General features: G+C 46.0%; 3 protein-coding genes across 4 annotated transcripts; 2 read left to right on the top strand and 1 right to left on the bottom strand.

The window, feature by feature from the left end:
• The first annotated feature begins 2,234 nt into the window (after nt 1–2,234).
• On the top strand, nt 2,235–14,789 carry LOC109773561 (protein DETOXIFICATION 16). 2 transcript variants are annotated; one of them, XM_020332252.4, is made up of 8 exons: nt 2,245–2,625; nt 2,907–3,451; nt 3,602–3,688; nt 3,973–4,029; nt 4,141–4,379; nt 8,705–8,823; nt 8,915–9,001; nt 14,303–14,789. In XM_020332252.4, the coding sequence occupies exons 1-8, from the start codon at nt 2,365–2,367 to the stop codon at nt 14,363–14,365; spliced, it is 1,458 nt and encodes a 485-aa protein (XP_020187841.1). In that variant the 5' UTR covers nt 2,245–2,364; the 3' UTR covers nt 14,366–14,789. The 2 variants fall into 2 exon arrangements, with proteins under 2 accessions (XP_020187840.1, XP_020187841.1); XM_020332251.4 differs by lacking the exon at nt 14,303–14,789 and having other exon boundaries at nt 2,235–2,625; nt 8,915–9,417.
• LOC109773562 (UPF0496 protein At1g20180) lies at nt 4,713–8,684 on the bottom strand. Its single transcript, XM_020332253.3, has 2 exons — nt 6,059–8,684; nt 4,713–5,942 (listed from the first exon to the last, which is right to left on the bottom strand). Exon 2 carries the CDS (start codon nt 5,938–5,940, stop codon nt 4,963–4,965), a length of 978 nt encoding a protein of 325 aa, XP_020187842.1. The 5' UTR covers nt 5,941–5,942; nt 6,059–8,684; the 3' UTR covers nt 4,713–4,962.
• A 545-nt stretch (nt 14,790–15,334) lies between the features above and the next one.
• LOC109773560 (flavonoid 3'-monooxygenase CYP75B4) lies at nt 15,335–17,315 on the top strand. Its single transcript, XM_020332250.3, has 2 exons — nt 15,335–16,381; nt 16,491–17,315. The coding sequence occupies exons 1-2, from the start codon at nt 15,446–15,448 to the stop codon at nt 17,133–17,135; spliced, it is 1,581 nt and encodes a 526-aa protein (XP_020187839.1). The 5' UTR covers nt 15,335–15,445; the 3' UTR covers nt 17,136–17,315.
• Nucleotides 17,316–17,736: the final 421 nt, after the last annotated feature.

Genomic DNA, 17,736 nt, shown 5'->3' with positions numbered 1-17,736 from the left:
TTGCATTCCTCTACAATGGTGAAAAGTTCATCGAAGACCTGGAAGATTTGACAGTAAGTCTATATATATATGTACTTATATACAACTTTTATGCACCAACTCTAATAATATACTTCTCTTCTCGGTAAAATTTCATAGGATGAGGTCGAAGACTGGAGGGCAGAGGCAATGTACATTCTTTTACGTAGCGAGATGAATCAAGTCAAAGCTAGTGAAATGGGTGACGAGATTAGCAAGACCTTCAGAAAGAATGAAGACTAAAACTTTTGATTTAGCCCACGAGGCTAATTCTATCAAGACGTGACAAAACAGTTTATCAATAACTCACATTTGTATGTAATGCAGTTAGAAATTGCGTGTTCATGTTGAAAAGAGAACATCATCAGAGAGTGCCAGTACACTATAAACAACAGTGCCTCTTCTTATTTGTACGACAGCAGTGACTCCCAAAACGAACTCCTACACATGACTCTGGAGACCACCCTCCCATGCCTCCAGAGGCGACATGGCCCTGTGCCACCAAAGCCTGGGTCACCATGGCCCCGGACAATATCCACACACACACATACCAAGAGCGCCTCAACCGTGGCTAGCTGCTACGCACACGTGACTGCAGATGATTCACACACGCGCCTCCGGAAGCGACAAAGGCCCCATGCCTCCGGACAATACACACATGTGCATGCACGCACATACCTCTAGAGCCTCAACCATGGCTAGCTCCTATGCACACGTGACTGCACATGCTTCAAACCCGTGCCTCCGGAGGCAACATACAAATGCCTTCGTAGGATCCACACATGTGCATGCACGCACATACCTGTGGAGCCTCAACCATGGCTAGCTCTTACGCAGACGTGACTGCACATGCTTCAAACCCGTGCCTTTCCAAGCAAAGGAGCTTGCCTTTTGCATGACCTGCTGTATAAAAATTAAACGAGCCAAAAGCGAGCAGGGCGTTCCCAAGCGCCGGAGGCGCCGTGTCACAGCACGACGGACAACGCGTCGCACGAACCAGCACGTCGCACGAACATCACAGCATGACGGACAACGCGCCGCACGAACCAGCACGCTGCACGACCGAAACACACTTCGACCTATGCCCCTCTTTCAAGATGTTTATGAAAATTAAACGAGCCGAAGGCGAGCAGGAGGTTCCCTTGCGTCGGAGGCGCCGTGTGACAGCACGACGGACAACGCGCCGCACGAACCAGCACGATGCACGACCGAAACACACTTCGACCTATGCTCCCCTTCAAGATGTTTATGAAAATTAAACGAGCCAAAGGCGAGCAAGAGGTTCCCTCATGCCGGAGGCGCCGTGTCACAGCACGACGGACAACGCGCCGCACGAACCAGCACGCTGCACGACCGAAACACACTTCGACCTATGCCCCCCTTCAAGATGTTTATGAAAATTAAATGAGCCGAAGGCGAGCAGGAGGTTCCCTCGCGCCGGAGGCGCCGTGTCACAGCACGACGGACAACGCGCCGCACGAACCAGCACGCTGCACGACCGAAACACACTTCAACCTATGCCCCCCTTCAAGATGTTTATGAAAATTAAACGAGCCGAAGGCGAGTAGGAGGTTCCCTCGCGCCGGAGGTGTCGTGTCACAGCACAACGGACAATTTAGTAAAGTTATAGACCTGTGCCTCTGCTAGTATACACCTGAGCCTATACAGAATTCACAAGATTGAACGATTCTCAAGACTGCCATTTTGCATGAAAAAGTTGCTGTTTTTTCCTTACTTGAAAGGTCACATTTGATAGTGTTGGCAGTCCCCGCCCGTAACTACCCCATAAATCTCCATTACCCAGAAATATAATGGGAACAAAAAGGGAAACGAAAAAGGAAAACAGGGAACCAATCATGCCAGCTGGTATTTTCTTTGTGTTATCGCGCGGAAAGGGAAAACGAAAAATTCTGGTAATTCGAGGGTCAAACTGCAATACGCACGAAACCACAAACTGGAATGGGAAAACCAGGAACCAACCGCGCTAGCTGGTTTTCCCTTGCGGGAACGCTCCGCGCGCGACACTTGTCACGCGCGGAACGCTCCTGAACCGCTCGTTACAAGCGCTCGTTAACTAGTTGCTCTCCCAACCAACTCACACCATTATTAGCTCTTTTTTTTTTAGAATCACACCATTTTAGCTTTGGGGAGAAAGAAACCCAGTCCTAATCGAATCAGCCCAAGACCCCCAAATTGGGCCTATCAAACTCTAGCGTGGCCCATATTTCTTGTCCCCTTTCATCGCCTGCGCCGCCGCGCGTCATTGCCGCGACAGCGACCAGCGCGCCCCGTCAGCGTCTTCCCCTCCCTTCAGCTCGTCAAAGCTCAAAGGCCAGCGTGGGTGGAATGGGCGGACGAGGCGAGGCGAGCTCGGCAGCCATGACGGCCTCCTCAGCGCCTCTCCTCCTCCCCCGCGCTCCGGCGCCGGCGGCGCGGAACGAGGTGCGGCGGCAGGTGGGGCTCGCGGCGCCGCTGGTGGCGTGCAGCCTGCTGCAGTACAGCCTGCAGGTGGTTTCCGTCATGTTCGCCGGCCACCTCGGCGAGCTCCCCCTCTCCGCCGCCTCCGTCGCCTCCTCCTTCGCCAACGTCACCGGCTTCAGCGTCCTGGTAAAGCCCGTGTCCTACTTGTGAAGCATGACAAAATTGTTTCCAGAGCTGAAATTGTTTCCGAAGTTGAAAGGAAGAGCGAGTGGATATGAAATGCAAAGCGAGCATCTAGGAGCTAGTAGTTTTTAATGCATTGTGAGCAAAATTATCAGAAAATTAGTATGCTTATGTGACCAGCAGGCATAAAATTTTTCTTCTAACACTATCAGATGATGCCTACTTTCAGTTGCAATTAGATTTGATGAAAATTTTCACCTGTTCATGTCGTTGCAATGCGCCAGCTGGGAATGGGAAGCGCACTCGACACATTGTGCGGACAATCATATGGGGCAAAACAATATGATATGCTGGGGACGCATGCTCAGAGGGCTATCTTCGTCCTTATGCTTTCAAGCGTTCCTCTGGCCTTTGTATTGGCTTTCACTGGCCAAATTCTTACTGCTCTTGGTCAAAATCCAGAGATATCATATGGAGCTGGAACCTATGCCCGGTTGTTGATTCCTGGTCTTTTCGCATACGGCTTGCTCCGGTGCCTTACCAAGTTCCTGCAGGCCCAAAATATTGTCCACCCACTGGTAGTTTGTTCTGGGGTGACGCTGATATTCCACATTCTGCTGTGCTGGTTCCTTGTTCAAAATTCCGGTCTTGGCTACAGAGGTGCAGCCCTGGCAACCTCGGTATCTTACTGGTTCAATGTGATATTGCTAGCACTGTATGTTAAATTCTCTGAAACTGGCAGAAGGAGTTGGCATGGATGGTCAAGGGCGGTGTTAAAGGATGTGAACTTGTTTTTAAGCCTGGCCATTCCATCGACATTTATGACTTGGTAAGCCTGATATGAGCAACGGCCAAAAAACTGTCTTACTGATAAGTATCTCCGCAATAGCATGTCTTTACAGCTGGGTGAAAAATGATATGTGGTTTACCACCTTTTTTTCTTCGTGGAACTTGTTGTTTGCATTGCAATATAGTTCAGCTTGGAGTACTGGGCATTCGAGATGGTGGTTCTCCTTGCAGGTTTTCTTCCAAATCCAAAACTGGAAACTTCAATTTTATCCATCAGGTAAGGAAGCAGGACTAGAAACACTCTCTTGCATTACAGTACTCAGAATTTTGGACAACCAGATGATTTTTGGTATATCCAACATTGTTGTTCTGTAACAAGACTAGTTACCTGCCTGATATACTCAAATCACGTGGCAGTACTGCAGTAGCATGGTGTTATACACCTTCCCTTTCCCATTTCTTGTGATAATCACGAAGTACAGTACAATGGTAGCTAGCTTGACATATCATGCTTTCAGATGCTTGATCATGTAAACCACTAACTATGTTTAATTTTTCTAGCCTAAACACAATGTGGATGGTTTATACAATTCCAAGCGGCCTCAGCAGTGCAATAAGGTCAGAGGAACACAAATTCAGAATTCCACTCTGTTCCTTTCATTTTGTAAGAATTAACATCTCAAACTTGTACTTAACCAGTTTGAATTCATGATTTATGTTTGTACGCAGTATTAGAGTGTCCAATGAATTAGGCGCCGGGAATTCACAAGCAGCACGTCTATCAGTTCTTATTTCAGGAATCATGTGCCTAGCAGAAGGCCTTCTTGTAGTTATCATCACAGTTTCTGTACGAGATGTGTGGGGTTATTTGTACAGCAATGAAGAAGAGATAGTAAAGTATGTATCCATAATGATGCCAATTCTCGCCACTTCTAACTTCATGGATGGCATACAATGCACACTATCAGGTATGACCTAAATACACATCCTAATATTAATTTTATGTGTCTAAAATACAGCAGTTTTCTCCGTTCTGAGGAAGCCTGAAGCCTCATGTGTAAACAAAATATCATATTGCATAGTCTCTTGACCATTTTCTGTCAATATTAATGCTGTTTGGTTTGCCTCAAGCATGTTACCTTCGAATAGTAGCCATCATATTGAACTTCAATCATGAACAGACATTGAACATAAATTGCTAACAACTGTTTAGAAACAGAATATTTGAGGATAGGTTGAAGTTTTTTACTTGCTTGTACTATTTCAGAAATAATCTCAGAATGTTTTCATATATACACTGATTGTACAAGAAAGCATCAATTTCCCTGCAAGAAATTGCAGTTGATATTTCTAGTTTTGCTCAAACTCTCACAAATAGTCCGTTATTTTTGTTTTTTCTTCCTTTTCCTTCTTTGGATGAAGCTAAATCGCCCTAATTTTCTATCCTAATGTATTGAAGTGCAAATTCCCTCCACGGTCTAACAAAAAGTATAAACATTTCTGAAGTACTCCTAAACATAATGTCCACACTAACTAAACAGGCAACTGTATTCAAGCTTGCTTGGAGATCTCTTCGATCACCAAAAGTCTAGCTCTATGGATTGTAGCAAGGCACAGGCCCACGTGCTCTTCTAGCTCCATGGCCAATCTCCTAGAGCTAGAACAACTCCTCCTCAGCTCCACCACCATCTCCTGCACCGGATACTTCTCATCCACCATCTCCATGCAATATGTTGCCATTGCATTCTCCCGCTCAATACCGTCAGAGAGGCGCACGGCAAGTTGGCTCACCGTATCGAAGTCCCTGCCAAGAACATATGTGCCCTTTGCGGCAGTATCGAGTTGCTCCTGCAACTGCTGCAAAGACTTTGTCTTGGAACGTTTCAGCCTTGTGACCCTTCTCTTGAGCGCAATAGGGCAGAGCCCCATGAGCGCAGATCCAACCAGAAGGCTAAAGACCAGCAGGTGTGCTGCAATCCCGATGGCAACCGCACCACCGGCAATGACGAGGCAAGTCCTTGAGAGCTTCTTGATGATTTTCACTATCTTGAGCTTCTTTGCCACTTTCCTGTGACTTGATTTGATGGTCTGGAGCACGGAGGAGTACCTGTCATGAATCTGTCTGAAATTGCTCCTTGTGGTGGTGCTGAAAGGGTTGCTTCTACCCGGGATTGTTTCCAGTGCAAGGGAGGTACTACTAGTGGCAGTAGTACAGCCTATGCTTGCAAGGAAGCTGTCCATTGATTGGTAGTTGCTTTCAGTGTTCTTGATGTTCCTCAGTAGCTGCTTGCAGATCTCTGAGGCCTCGGCACTGGCATCAAAGTAACCAGTCATTGCGAGCTCAATTTCAGCAGATTTTCTCCGCCTCATGTTGTGAAGCATTGGAAGGATGAGATCTTGCTGAGGCTGAAGAAGGGCTTCCATCTCTTCCTTGTTTGATAAGAAGCGCATGTTAGACTGCGTGCGCATCGCATTGACATACTCTTGCTCTATGTTCAGGCCGTCTTGCACGCCCGCCAGCATCTCCATACCTGAATACGCAGAATTTCAGCTTGCAAACTCTAAATTCAACAGAACTGCATGCCATCGAAATTGTTTTGGGAAGAGAAAACAGAAAACAAGCACATGTAGAGAAGCTCGATCTTACCTGTGGATGCACGCGTTGATTCTTCAAGGCCCCCCAAGCTCCTTCAAGTTCTTGATCCTTCTGAGACAGACTGTTTTCCTCTTATCCAGGCGCACCAATTGGCAACTGCACTAGCGCCTGCCTTGGCTTTAAATGTTCCTCTCCTCAGGCTTCATATACAAGCACGCGCCTGAGGCGATAAAGATCTCGTGCTCTGTCTTGTATTGCGCCCCAAGAGCTTGTGCGGCTTAAGGCTTAAGTTTGGCACTCCCCGACCCTCCTGGATATCTCCTGATCCTGAGGCTGTGGCAGTTCCACGGTGTATTCTTTTCTGGCCAACTCGTGCACTCCACATCACTGTAGCAGCCCCCAACAGTGTACATCTTCATCATCTGTGTCCTTTACCAGCCGCCATACATGCTGGGGCGTTTAGATTGTGTGCAAGAATTCCTGGTGGTTGCTGCTCTAAAAAGCCGTAGAGACACTAGGTATGCTTCAGGTGCTCAAGTTGCCTGAAGTAGCTTCCTTTCTTATGGCTACTTGCCTGCGCCAAGACACATCATTTTCTTTGAAATGTGTATCCAACATCTTCAACAGTCTGCCATGAAGTAAAAACTAAACAATTGAGTGCATTGTGGGCATGCCGTCACATTTTAGAACATGCACTTGTGCAAAGAAACAAACTGGTGGTTTAGATGTTCAGAACATATTAACAGATCAAATGGATGCAAGCCACCAGATCAATTTAAACAGATCAATTGGTAACAGCTTGCTTAAACTACTGGACAAAAAGGAACAGTGACTTAACAAAAATGGGAGGACAATCTCTGTATTTTCAATTTATTCCTATAGTACGGTTGGCACTTTGCCACAGAAATGCACTGCTCTTGCCTCTTGCTTGCACAGGAGGACATCTGTGTCTGATCACATCACCTGAACACGGTATCCCAAACAGAAAGCTTTTAGATGTGAATCACCTCATCACATTACACGTCAATGACATCATATGTGTATATATCATACGCGCCAGCTCTACGATGGTCCTTTTTGGCACATGTAGAAGCTGAATTAAAATTGGTCCTCATCACGTAGTAGGATCGCACGTGCACAGTGCCAACACGGGATCATAAATTAATCCTCAGGTAGTACAGTGTCATTTGCGCAGTGCCAACATGGGCTCTTTCCTCTTAAACTTCGGGCCTTGAACAGCACTACTTCTTCCCTCTTAAACGCTGGGCTTAAACAGGAGACTTTTTACAATACATCATACTACTAAAAATATAAAAAACCGAGTTGATAATAATGGTGTACCTGCCAATAGACCGTCCGATCTATATCTGACGGATAGAAAGCAAATTATGACAATTTTATAAAAGATACCCACACCTCTCTTCATATTTACAGATAAGGCTTTGCCTCGTTCATCCTTATCTCCCACAACTTCATTGCTGAGCAATTAAAAAAGGAAATCTCTGAAACAATCTGGTATGGTGGCCGCTGCCGGCGCCATCCATTCCCATGCCTCCGCCCAGTCCAACCACCAGTCACCACCACGCCCCACTCCTCCTCACCTTATCTCTCATCTTTCTCGAGATATCATTTTTTTCGATGAAATTCTCGAGATACCATTTTTCCGATAAAATTCTCGAGATATCATTAGTTTTTACACATGGGATTACTCCTGCATGGGTCAATCATAAAAGGTGTTTTGTAAAAAATGCATCTTAATGTTCCATGAAATGCACAGGCATCTTGCTAGTCATACTACTAAAAATAGTGGGTAGTATATAATTGATCCAATGGTCATTATTGATCCCTGATTTTTTTTCTTTAGGATATTTTGTTGATAGAGGGTAGTAATGGTCATTATATAATTGGTTTGTCCTTTCTTGATGTTATAACTGTAATGATTCATAGCATCAAATTCAAGCCCCGTATCAGAATTGTTCGTCATTGTTTGGACGCAGCCGCCCAGCAGCCCGACGTCGGCTGCCCGCTCCGTCTCATTGTTTCTTGGACGCAGCCGCCACAGCAGTCTGGCGACCGTCCGCTCGTCTCATTCTTCCTTGGACGTAGCCGCCCCAGCAGCCCGGCCGCCGTCCGCTTCGTCTCATTGTTCCTTGGACGTAGCCGCCCCAGCAGCCCGGCCGCCGTCCGCTCGTCTCATTCCTCGTTGGAAACAGCCGCCCCAGCAGTTCGGCGGCCGTCCGCTCCGGCGCTCCGTCTCCCGGCCATCTGTCGCCGCCCCTGTATCTTCGACGGCGCAGCCGCCCCGCACCGCCGGCCATCCAAACACATAAATAGACGGTCAATATTGATCTGATGTACTGTAAAAGATCTCTTAAACAGTACCAACACGGGCCATGGTCCTTGTAGCTTTTTTCCACTTAAAAATTAGTAGGTTTATCTTTTATTTAATATATGCTTCAGATGGCCACCTCTTTAATATTTTCTTTTTATGAGAAATGGTATATCCCTGTAGCTCGTCGGAAACATTAGTAGTTTGGGGTTATTTTTAGTTGAATATGCTTCAAATGCCCACCCCTTTAACATTAGCTTTGCCTTCATATGTGGAATAATCTACCCTGTGTAGCTCTTTGCGAGCATTATTACTGATCTTGGGTAACATTTGCCAAATTTATTTGTTTATTGTTTATTGCTCTGAAGGTGCCGCTAGAGGGTGTGGCTGGCAGAAAGTATGCTCATTCATCAACCTATGTGCTTACTATGCTTTCGGTATCCCTTCAGCTGTTATTTTTGCATTTGTTCTGAAGATCGGTGGTAAGGTAAGTTGTACTGTATGTTTTATGCAATTCTGGGAGGATACGTTGTGCGGGTTCTGCCTGAATTCTAGCATGAGCCTCCTTTCTGTGGCAGGGGCTTTGGCTGGGAATCATATGTGCCATGGTAGTGCAAATAATAGCTCTGCTTGTGATGATGCTTCATACCAACTGGGATAAAGAGGTAGGCCCGTGGTCTCTGTTGATGAAATTGGATGGTATGGTAGTATTATCTACTACTCCCTCCGTTCCGAAATATAAGTCTTTTTAGACATTTCAAATGGAGTACAACATACGGATGTATGTAGACATATTTTAGAGTGTTGATTCATTCATTTTGCTCCGTATGTAGTCATCTATTGAAATCTCTAGAAAGACTTATATTTTGAAACGGAGGGAGTAAAATTTAAGCTTCATAAAATTGCTCCTGGGAAGCACCAGCTTAGAGCCTTAGACAGCAGGGCAGGGCATAGCCGTAGCAGTGTGGGACCAACGGGAAAAGGGATGCACCGATGGATGCAGCATTAGTAGTCTTTGTAAATTACTGCCTTTTATGCTCTGTGACAAGATAAATGAAATGCAGTTCTTGTTTCCGCTGAACTTACTTTCCACGGACATATCCATATCGATCATTAGCCTTTTAGATTGCTTGGTAAAGTTGGTATGATAACAAAGTCTGGTATGACTGAATCTGCATCACCACCACCATACATGGCCTTGCTTGCCTCACCAGCCCGTCATGCTGTGCTGGGATGATGTGTATGCTCTGTCTATATCTCATCTAGATGTGAAATAATATCTCACATCTAAGTAGCATCTTTTTTTTATGTGGCCACTTTTGTTTGTTTTTTCCTTTTTTGTTTCTCTCGGGCATGTTTGTTTGTCTCAGCTTTTTTGTTAGGTTGTGCAGCTGCTGGGAGATGTGTTTGACTGTCACGCGGCGCACGATGGTGGATAGTGCAACTTACAAAATTCAAAAAAAAAAAGTGATCACTCACAATCGAACACAAGACCTTTGACAAAGGCACTTCTGTAGTTAGCCACTAGACCTATAGCGCGTTAGTTACTCCTTCCCACCGTGAAATACTAAAGACTATTCCGCCGCAGATTGAACAATTCAAAAATTCAAACATTTCATGAAATTGTGATTTTTAATTGAGTCGAACAATTTTCAAATTTGAGATATGTTTTTGCAAAAAAGAGAACAAAAATTTAAAAATTGAGAAACATTTTTTAGAAAGAAGAATACTTTTGCAAAGCTTCAAACGTTTTAAAAAAATGTGATTTAAAAAAATGCGTACACTTTTCAAACAGTTTTTGAAAATTGCAAACAATTTTTTGTTTCAAACTTTTTTATAACTTGTGAACAATTTTTGAAAAATATGAATGCATTTTAGAATTTCCAAAAAAAAATTGATAGACACGAACAATTCTGGAAACTTGAACAAATTTACGAATTTGGAACATTTTGTGAAACTTTTAAATTTACGAAAAAACAAAAAAAAGAATCAGAAAAAGAAAAGATAAAATAAAAATGACAAAAGAGATCAACTTTTGAAAAATAGTAAAACTAAAAAGAAAGGAAAACTAGTGAAGACAAAATGATAAAAGAAAAAAGAAAAAACATGAAGAAAAAAAAGTATCCTAACTACTTGGGTCAACTCGTCTGCGGTTTGCTCGCTGTCGAGGATAGGCTTGCAACTGGGATAGAAAAATGTCGGACCCCTAGTTGCGAGTTGACGGCGGACTCAGAATTGGGACTAAAAAAGGCCGAGCCCCAGTTGCGAGTCGTGTTGGACTTGCAACTACTAAAAAAACGTTGGCCCGCCGTTGCGAGCCGATGATGGACTTGCAACTGGGACAAAAAAATGTCGGGGCCTAGTTACGAGTCGAGAGTGGACTTGCATCTGGGACCAAAAAGGTCTGACCTCAGTTGCGAGTCGAGGATGGACTTGCAGTTGGAAGTAAAAAACCTCGGTCCAAGTTGCAAGTCGATGGTGGATTTGCAACTCTGACAAGAAAGGTTGGGTCCCAGTTGCGAGTCGAGGGTGGACTTGCAACTGGGACAAAAAAGGTCAGACCCTAGTTGTGAGTGGAGAGTGGACTTGCCACTAGGACAAAAAAGTCGTACCCTAGTTGCGAGTTGAGGATGGACTTGTAACTAGGACAAAAAAAGTCTTGTCCCAGTTACAAGTTGAGGGTGGGTTGCAACTGGAACAAAACAATGTTGGGGCCCAGTTGCGAGTCGAGGCTGGACTTGCAACTGGAAGAAAAAAAGGCCGGGCCCCAGTTGCGAGTTGATGGTGGACTTGCAACTGGGACAAAAAAAGGTCGAACCTCAGTTGCGAGTCGAGCGTGGAGTTGCAACTGGACAAAAAAAATCTGGACCCGAGTTGCGAGTCAAAGGTGGACATGCAATTGGTACAAAAAAAGGATGAGCCACAATTACGAGTCGAGGGTGGAATTGCGACTGAGACAAAAAAAAGATCGAGCCCCAGTTGCGAGTCGAGGGTGAACTTACAACTGAGAAAAAAAGTTTAGGCCACAGTTGCGAGTCAAGGGTGGATTTGCAACTGAAACGAAAAACAAATTGGGATGGCAAATATTTTCGAATTTAGATTTTTTCACATACTTAAACTTTTTCCAAAATTTATAAAAAATATTCACACTAATCTTATTCATGAATTTGAAAAGGGAAAAATAAAAGATAAAATGAAAAAATAAAAAGGAATAAAATGAACTCGCACAAAAAGAAAAGTTATATAGAGACAATAGAGCAAAAAAAATGATAATAAAGAAAGGAGAACGGTAGATGAAAGAGAGAGTAATGATAGATAGTGAGAGGAGAGTCGATCAGCCAACTCTTCATTTGTGAAACAAACGAATGAAAAAACAAATCTTTGCCAAGCCCCATAAACAAACAAACGAAAAAAGGGGCCGAGCCTATCCTTCTCATGACCAGACAACGTGCAACTAAGATGAAACAAACTACAGTCCCAATTGCGAGTCAAGGCTAGACTTGCAACTGGGATGAAAAACAAAACAGATGGCTGGTTGCAAGTCAAGGGTGAGCTTGCAACTAGGAGAACTATGAGCCCAATTGCGAGTCAAAGGTGAACTTGCAACTAGGATAACTATGAAACTACAAGTTCAGTTGCGAGTCAAGGGTCGACTTGCAACTAGGACGAAACAAACTACAGTCCCAGATGTGAGTCAATGGTGGACTTGCAAATGAGATGAAAGACAAAACACATGCCCAGTTACGGGTCAAAGGGTGCGCTTGCAACTCAGAGGGTGGACTTGCAACTCGGACAAGTACGAGACCAATTGCGAGTCAAGGGTGGACCTGCAACTGGGACAACTACGAAACTACAAGCCCAGTTGCGAGTTAAAGGTTGACTCGCAACTGGGAGGAAACAAGCTATGAGGAAGTTGCAATCAAAAGGTAGACTTGCAACTGGGATAAAAAAACAAAACACATGCTCTAGTTGTGAGTAGAGGGTGGGCTTGCAACTTGGACAACTACGAGCCCAGTTGTGAGTCAAGATGGACTTGCACCTGGGACAACTACGAAACTACGAGCCAGTTGCGAGTCAAGGGTCGACTTGCAACCGGGATGAAACAAGCTATGGCCTAGTTGTGAGTCAAGGATCGACTTGCAACTAGGATGAAAAAACAAAATACATGCTCCAGTTGCGGGTCGAGGGTGGGCTCTACAAGTCTGACAACTACGAGCCCAATTACGAGTCAAGAGTGGACTTGCAAATGAGACAACTACGAAACTATGAGCCTAGTTACGAGTCAAGGGTCGACTTGCAACTAGGATGAGACAAACTACATGTCCGATTGCATGTCAATGGTGGACCTGCAACTGAGATGAAAAACAAAAACACATGCTTCAGTTGCGAGAGTTGCACTTGAGACAACTATGAAACTACGAGCCTAGTTGCGAGTCAATGGTCGACTTGTAACTAGGATGAAACAAACTACATGCCAGTTGTATGTCAAGGATGGACCTATAACTGAATGAAAATAAAACACATGCAAAATAACCGGGGTCAAATGTCGGTCAGTGAGAAGATGGGGGATAAGCTTCATAGTCGAGCCCCCCAAATGACAACATATATACGCCCCTGTGAAAAATAAATGCGAGAACATGACGACACAAAACAAATGGGATAAGAGGACGCGTGACAAAAAAGAACAAGCTGACACGGACGTACATGATTCAATTTGTGCAAACATTAAATTTAGATGAGCTAAATTTTATCTAGATTAGATTTAGCAGATCCGAAAACGAAAAATCTAGTTACACTCCACTCTAGCTACACGGTCAAACAAAAAATAATAGAAAACAGAGAATGAAAACACACATGTCCCTACACAAAAAAGCTAAGCCCATAAAAAAACAATACACAAAACATAATAACGGTTCAGTAGAAAAATGTCATATCGGCTCTCACTACTTCACGAGGGACAAACCAAAAAAATATGACGCAAGGACGACGAGCATGACTCGAAAGTATGTGTATCTTAGTTAGATGAAACATTGTTAACTCGCATTTAGATGATAATTAGCAAACCAATCCAAAACGGGACCTCTGACCGCGTGGCAAAAAACGGTCCAACAAAGGACACGCGCGCGAACCGGTTGACAAGTAGACACCAAACACAGATTCGACACAAAGCGCACGTGAAAAAATAACCCGCAATCAAGATTTGCACGACATTTCAAACGAACATATGACAGAGTAAAAACAAGTTCATGAATTTAAACGAATAAATAAAGAATAAAGGGAAAAAGAAAAATGGAAATAGAAAATATAAATAAAACAAAAAAATCATGAATATAAAATACTTTATAATTTAAAACAAACAATAAAATAGAAAAAGGAAAACAAAAAAGGAAAATAAAATGAAAACAAATACTAGGTATCAAATAAGAGTGTAGAAAAATGAGAAGAACTAGGACTGAGTGTAGCACAGACTTGTGAAAGAAATGAAAAAAAAGGCAATCAACCTCGCAGTAGCAACGACCTTGAGTAGCATAGACTTGGAAAAACCAACAACGCCCGACCTAGCACTAGCAAGGACCTGGACACATGCAACGCCTGAGACAACGCGCCGCCGAGCGAGCGCAGCATCCAGATCATGGCCTTTTGCACGAATATTAAAGACATACTCCTTCCGTTCCTAAATACTTGTCTTTTTAGGCATTTCAAATGAATATCACATACGGATGTATGTAGACATATTAAAGTGTAGATTCACTCATTTTACTCCGTATGTAGTCACTTGTTGAAATGCCTAGAAAGACAAGTATTTAGGAACGGAGGGAGTATAATCTAATGGCTCTAGACTTAGATGTGAGATAGCTATTTTACATCTAGATGTGAAATAGCAAACCTGATTTTACTATGTTGTCCACGATGAACTCGGAGTGAACTCATCTTTGATACTCACTTTTTGTTTCCTTTCCTTGTAGGCTGAAACAGCCCGGGCTAGGACTATTGTTCAGGAATCAGATGACACCGTAACATTTGCGTGAATGTTGTCATTTCTGATATTTAGAGAAAAGTCCTATGGCCCAGCTTTTCATCCAAGGCCGCGCTTGGAATCGATGTAAATAAATATAGATCTATTTTTTTTACGGGTGTATCTTACCGGCCAGGAACGATTTGCGGGCGGAAACGAAAACGACGGACAGTGGCCTGTATTTTTTACAAGGGTATTCAAAGAAGAAACGACATTCCAAACTGGGCCCAAAGCTTTTCCGGAGTTGAAGAGGAAACAAAGGCCAGGGGTAGCCTGGTAATTAACCATATCACTACAAGTCTGCAGCCAAGAAAAAAAAGGAGATAAACCAGGTCATCATTTCTGATTGTTCCGCCATTAAGGTAGATGCTCCATTGTACTTCATAGTTCAAACTTAGTACCATCTTGAATGTCATCATTTCTCGCTATACCACCAATAAGCTACTCCCTCCGTTCTTAAATATTTGTCTTTGTAGAGATTTCAAATGGACTACCACATACGGATGTATATAGACATATTTTAGAGTGTAGATTCACTCATTTTGCTCCGTATGTAGTCACTTGTTGAAATCTCTAGAAAGACAAATATTTAGGAACGGAGGGAGTAGATGCTATATTTTACCGCGCAGTTCATTCATACCGCGTCGATGCATGGTTGATGTACTTATATTTTATTTTAGTTTCCGAGGCAAATGTATATTTGATATGCTCAAGTGATTGAACATGTTTAGTAACCTTTATATCTGCGAATGAAATTCTATAACTGTGCACATTCACCTGCACAGTTTCCATACTCGTCCTATAATCGCTCCAGCGACAGTAGTACTACAATTAGTCCTGTAGTAGGCGACACTAAACCATCCGAAACGCAAATGGTGGTAGGCATACCGGTAGGTAAGCGAAAGCTGCAAGAGACCATATTATAGTGGTTGGTAAGTAAAAGCTGTGGTTGAGCTTTGCCGGATGAGACGTGCCACCTGTACAGTCTTGCCGGTCATGTCCACGTCCACCTACCGTGCGCCTTCATCTTGAACCCCATGCATGCATACATGAACACTTGAGCACCTGCAGTGCTTGCATATCGAACGCAACAATGCACCTCGTCGCCATGGATATCCCTCTCCCGTTGCTCCTCTCCACCTTGGCCGTTGCCGTGACCATATGCTATGTCCTCTTCTTCCGTGCTGACAAGGGGCGCGCGCCGCTGCCGCCCGGGCCGAGGGGCTGGCCGGTGCTGGGGAACCTCCCGCAGCTCGGCGGCAAGACGCACCAGACCATGCACGAGATGTCCAAGGTGTACGGGCCCGTGCTCCGGCTCCGGTTCGGCAGCTCCGTCGTGGTGGTGGCCGGGTCGGCCGCCGTGGCCGAGCAGTTCCTCCGCACCCACGACGCCAAGTTCAGCAGCCGGCCGCCCAACTCCGGCGGCGAGCACATGGCGTACAACTACCAGGACGTGGTGTTCGCGCCCTACGGCCCCCGGTGGCGCGCGATGAGGAAGGTGTGCGCCGTGAACCTCTTCTCGGCCCGCGCGCTCGACGACCTCCGCGGGTTCCGCGAGCGGGAGGCCGCGTTCATGGTGAGGTCCCTCGCTGACGCTGCTTCCGGCGGCGGGTTGGTGGCGGTCGGCAAGGCGGCGAACGTGTGCACGACCAACGCGCTCTCGCGGGCGGCGGTGGGGCTCCGGGTGTTCGCCGCGGCCGGCACCGAGCTTGGCGCCAAGGAGTTCAAGGAGATCGTGCTGGAGGTGATGGAGGTGGGCGGCGTGCTCAACGTCGGGGACTTCGTGCCGGCGCTCCGGTGGCTCGACCCGCAGGGGGTCGTTGCCAGGCTGAAGAAACTGCACCGCCGGTTCGACGACATGATGAACGGGATCATCGCCGAGAGAAGGGCCGGAGCTGGCACGGCCGGCGAGGAGAAGGAAGGTAAGGACCTGCTCGGCTTGCTGCTCGCAATGGTGCAGGAAGACAAGTCCCTCACCGGCGGCGAGGAGGACAGGATCACAGACACGGACGTCAAGGCGCTCATACTGGTAACAATCTACTTCGTTGCCGGCCGTGGCTGTGACCGCTGACCGGCATGGCAAATCCACAACCTCAGTCGTCGAATGTGCCTGACTAACTCTGCTTGCATGCATGCAGAACTTGTTCGTGGCGGGCACGGAGACGACGTCGACGATAGTGGAGTGGGCGGTGGCGGAGCTGATCCGCCACCCGGACATGCTGAAGCGGGCGCAGGAGGAGATGGACGCCGTCGTGGGCCGGGGCAGGCTCGTCGCGGAGTCCGACCTGCCGCGCCTCACGTTCCTGAACGCGGTCATCAAGGAGACGTTCCGGCTGCACCCGTCGACGCCGCTCTCGCTGCCGCGGATGGCCTCCGAGGAGTGCGAGGTCGCCGGCTACCGCATCCCCAAGGGCACGGAGCTGCTGGTCAACGTGTGGGGCATCGCCCGCGACCCGGCCCTGTGGCCCGACCCGCTGGAGTTCCGGCCCGCCCGGTTCCTCCCGGGAGGGACCCACGCCGACGTCGACGTCAAGGGAGGCGACTTCGGGCTGATCCCGTTCGGGGCCGGCCGGAGGATCTGCGCGGGCCTCAGCTGGGGCCTGCGGGTGGTCACCGTGACGGCGGCCACGCTGGTGCACTCGTTCGACTGGGAGCTGCCGACGGGCCAGACGCCCGACAAGCTCAACATGGAGGAGGCCTTCTCTCTGCTGCTGCAGCGGGCCGTGCCGCTGATGGTCCACCCGGTGCCCAGGCTGCTCCCGTCGGCATACGAAATTGCATAAAAACAGAGGGAAGCGCGCCACTGATTTGTCGTGATGATCTAATGGAGGAGAAAGTCCAGTTGTGCTATGTATTGTTGTCGATGGGGTGTTCCTCACCGTATTCAACTAAAATAGTTCCACCTGTTACTTGTGTACTGTTTTCAGATAACATGGAAAATAACATATTATGTATCAAGGAAATATTGCTTTGCTGTCACAAATTAGAGATCGTTTCACGCAAAAGAGAATAAGGCAATGCAAAAGGTTAAAAAAATGATAAGTGCCACACGTCAGATGCGTAGCACTCCTGCCCTGACATTTTCCATGACAATTCCAGTCACGCAAGGATGGCAAATTCCAGTGACACATAGCGAGTTTCTGTCAAAAATAAACTGAAGCACAAAAGTTGCCATGCTTGACAATTAAAGTTGTCATCCTTGCGTCACTAAACTTGTCATAAAAAACGTTTGGAGCTGTCATGTGCTCGTGCCACTCGTTTGGTATTTATCAGGGTCCTAAAAAGTTATACACCATGTATATTGTTATGCTACTATGTTCTCTACAACCAAATAGTCTTTGTTTTCTCTCCTTGTATGTTGAAATAAGGAAGGCCATTTCCCGC

Source organism: Aegilops tauschii, chromosome 7, assembly GCF_002575655.3.
Source record: "Aegilops tauschii subsp. strangulata cultivar AL8/78 chromosome 7, Aet v6.0, whole genome shotgun sequence".
In the NCBI taxonomy this organism is placed as follows: Eukaryota; Viridiplantae; Streptophyta; class Magnoliopsida; order Poales; family Poaceae; genus Aegilops; species Aegilops tauschii.
The sequence above is the reverse complement of the archived record's forward strand: the minus strand, read 5'-3'. Positions and strand labels throughout refer to the sequence as shown.

What these genes read in the sequence shown, in the direction of transcription:
- LOC109773561 (XM_020332251.4), top strand. Translation starts at nt 2,365, where the DNA reads ATGGGCGGACGAGGCGAGGCGAGCTCGGCAGCCATGACGGCCTCCTCA. An exon ending in CCATCGACATTTATGACTTG is followed by an intron (nt 3,452 to 3,601) that starts GTAAGCCTGATA and finishes AATATAGTTCAG; the next exon opens with CTTGGAGTACTGGGCATTCG. An exon ending in CATACAATGCACACTATCAG is followed by an intron (nt 4,380 to 8,704) that starts GTATGACCTAAA and finishes ATTGCTCTGAAG; the next exon opens with GTGCCGCTAGAGGGTGTGGC.
- LOC109773562 (XM_020332253.3), bottom strand. Translation starts at nt 5,940, where the DNA reads ATGGAGATGCTGGCGGGCGTGCAAGACGGCCTGAACATAGAGCAAGAG.
- LOC109773560 (XM_020332250.3), top strand. Translation starts at nt 15,446, where the DNA reads ATGCACCTCGTCGCCATGGATATCCCTCTCCCGTTGCTCCTCTCCACC. An exon ending in ACGTCAAGGCGCTCATACTG is followed by an intron (nt 16,382 to 16,490) that starts GTAACAATCTAC and finishes GCATGCATGCAG; the next exon opens with AACTTGTTCGTGGCGGGCAC.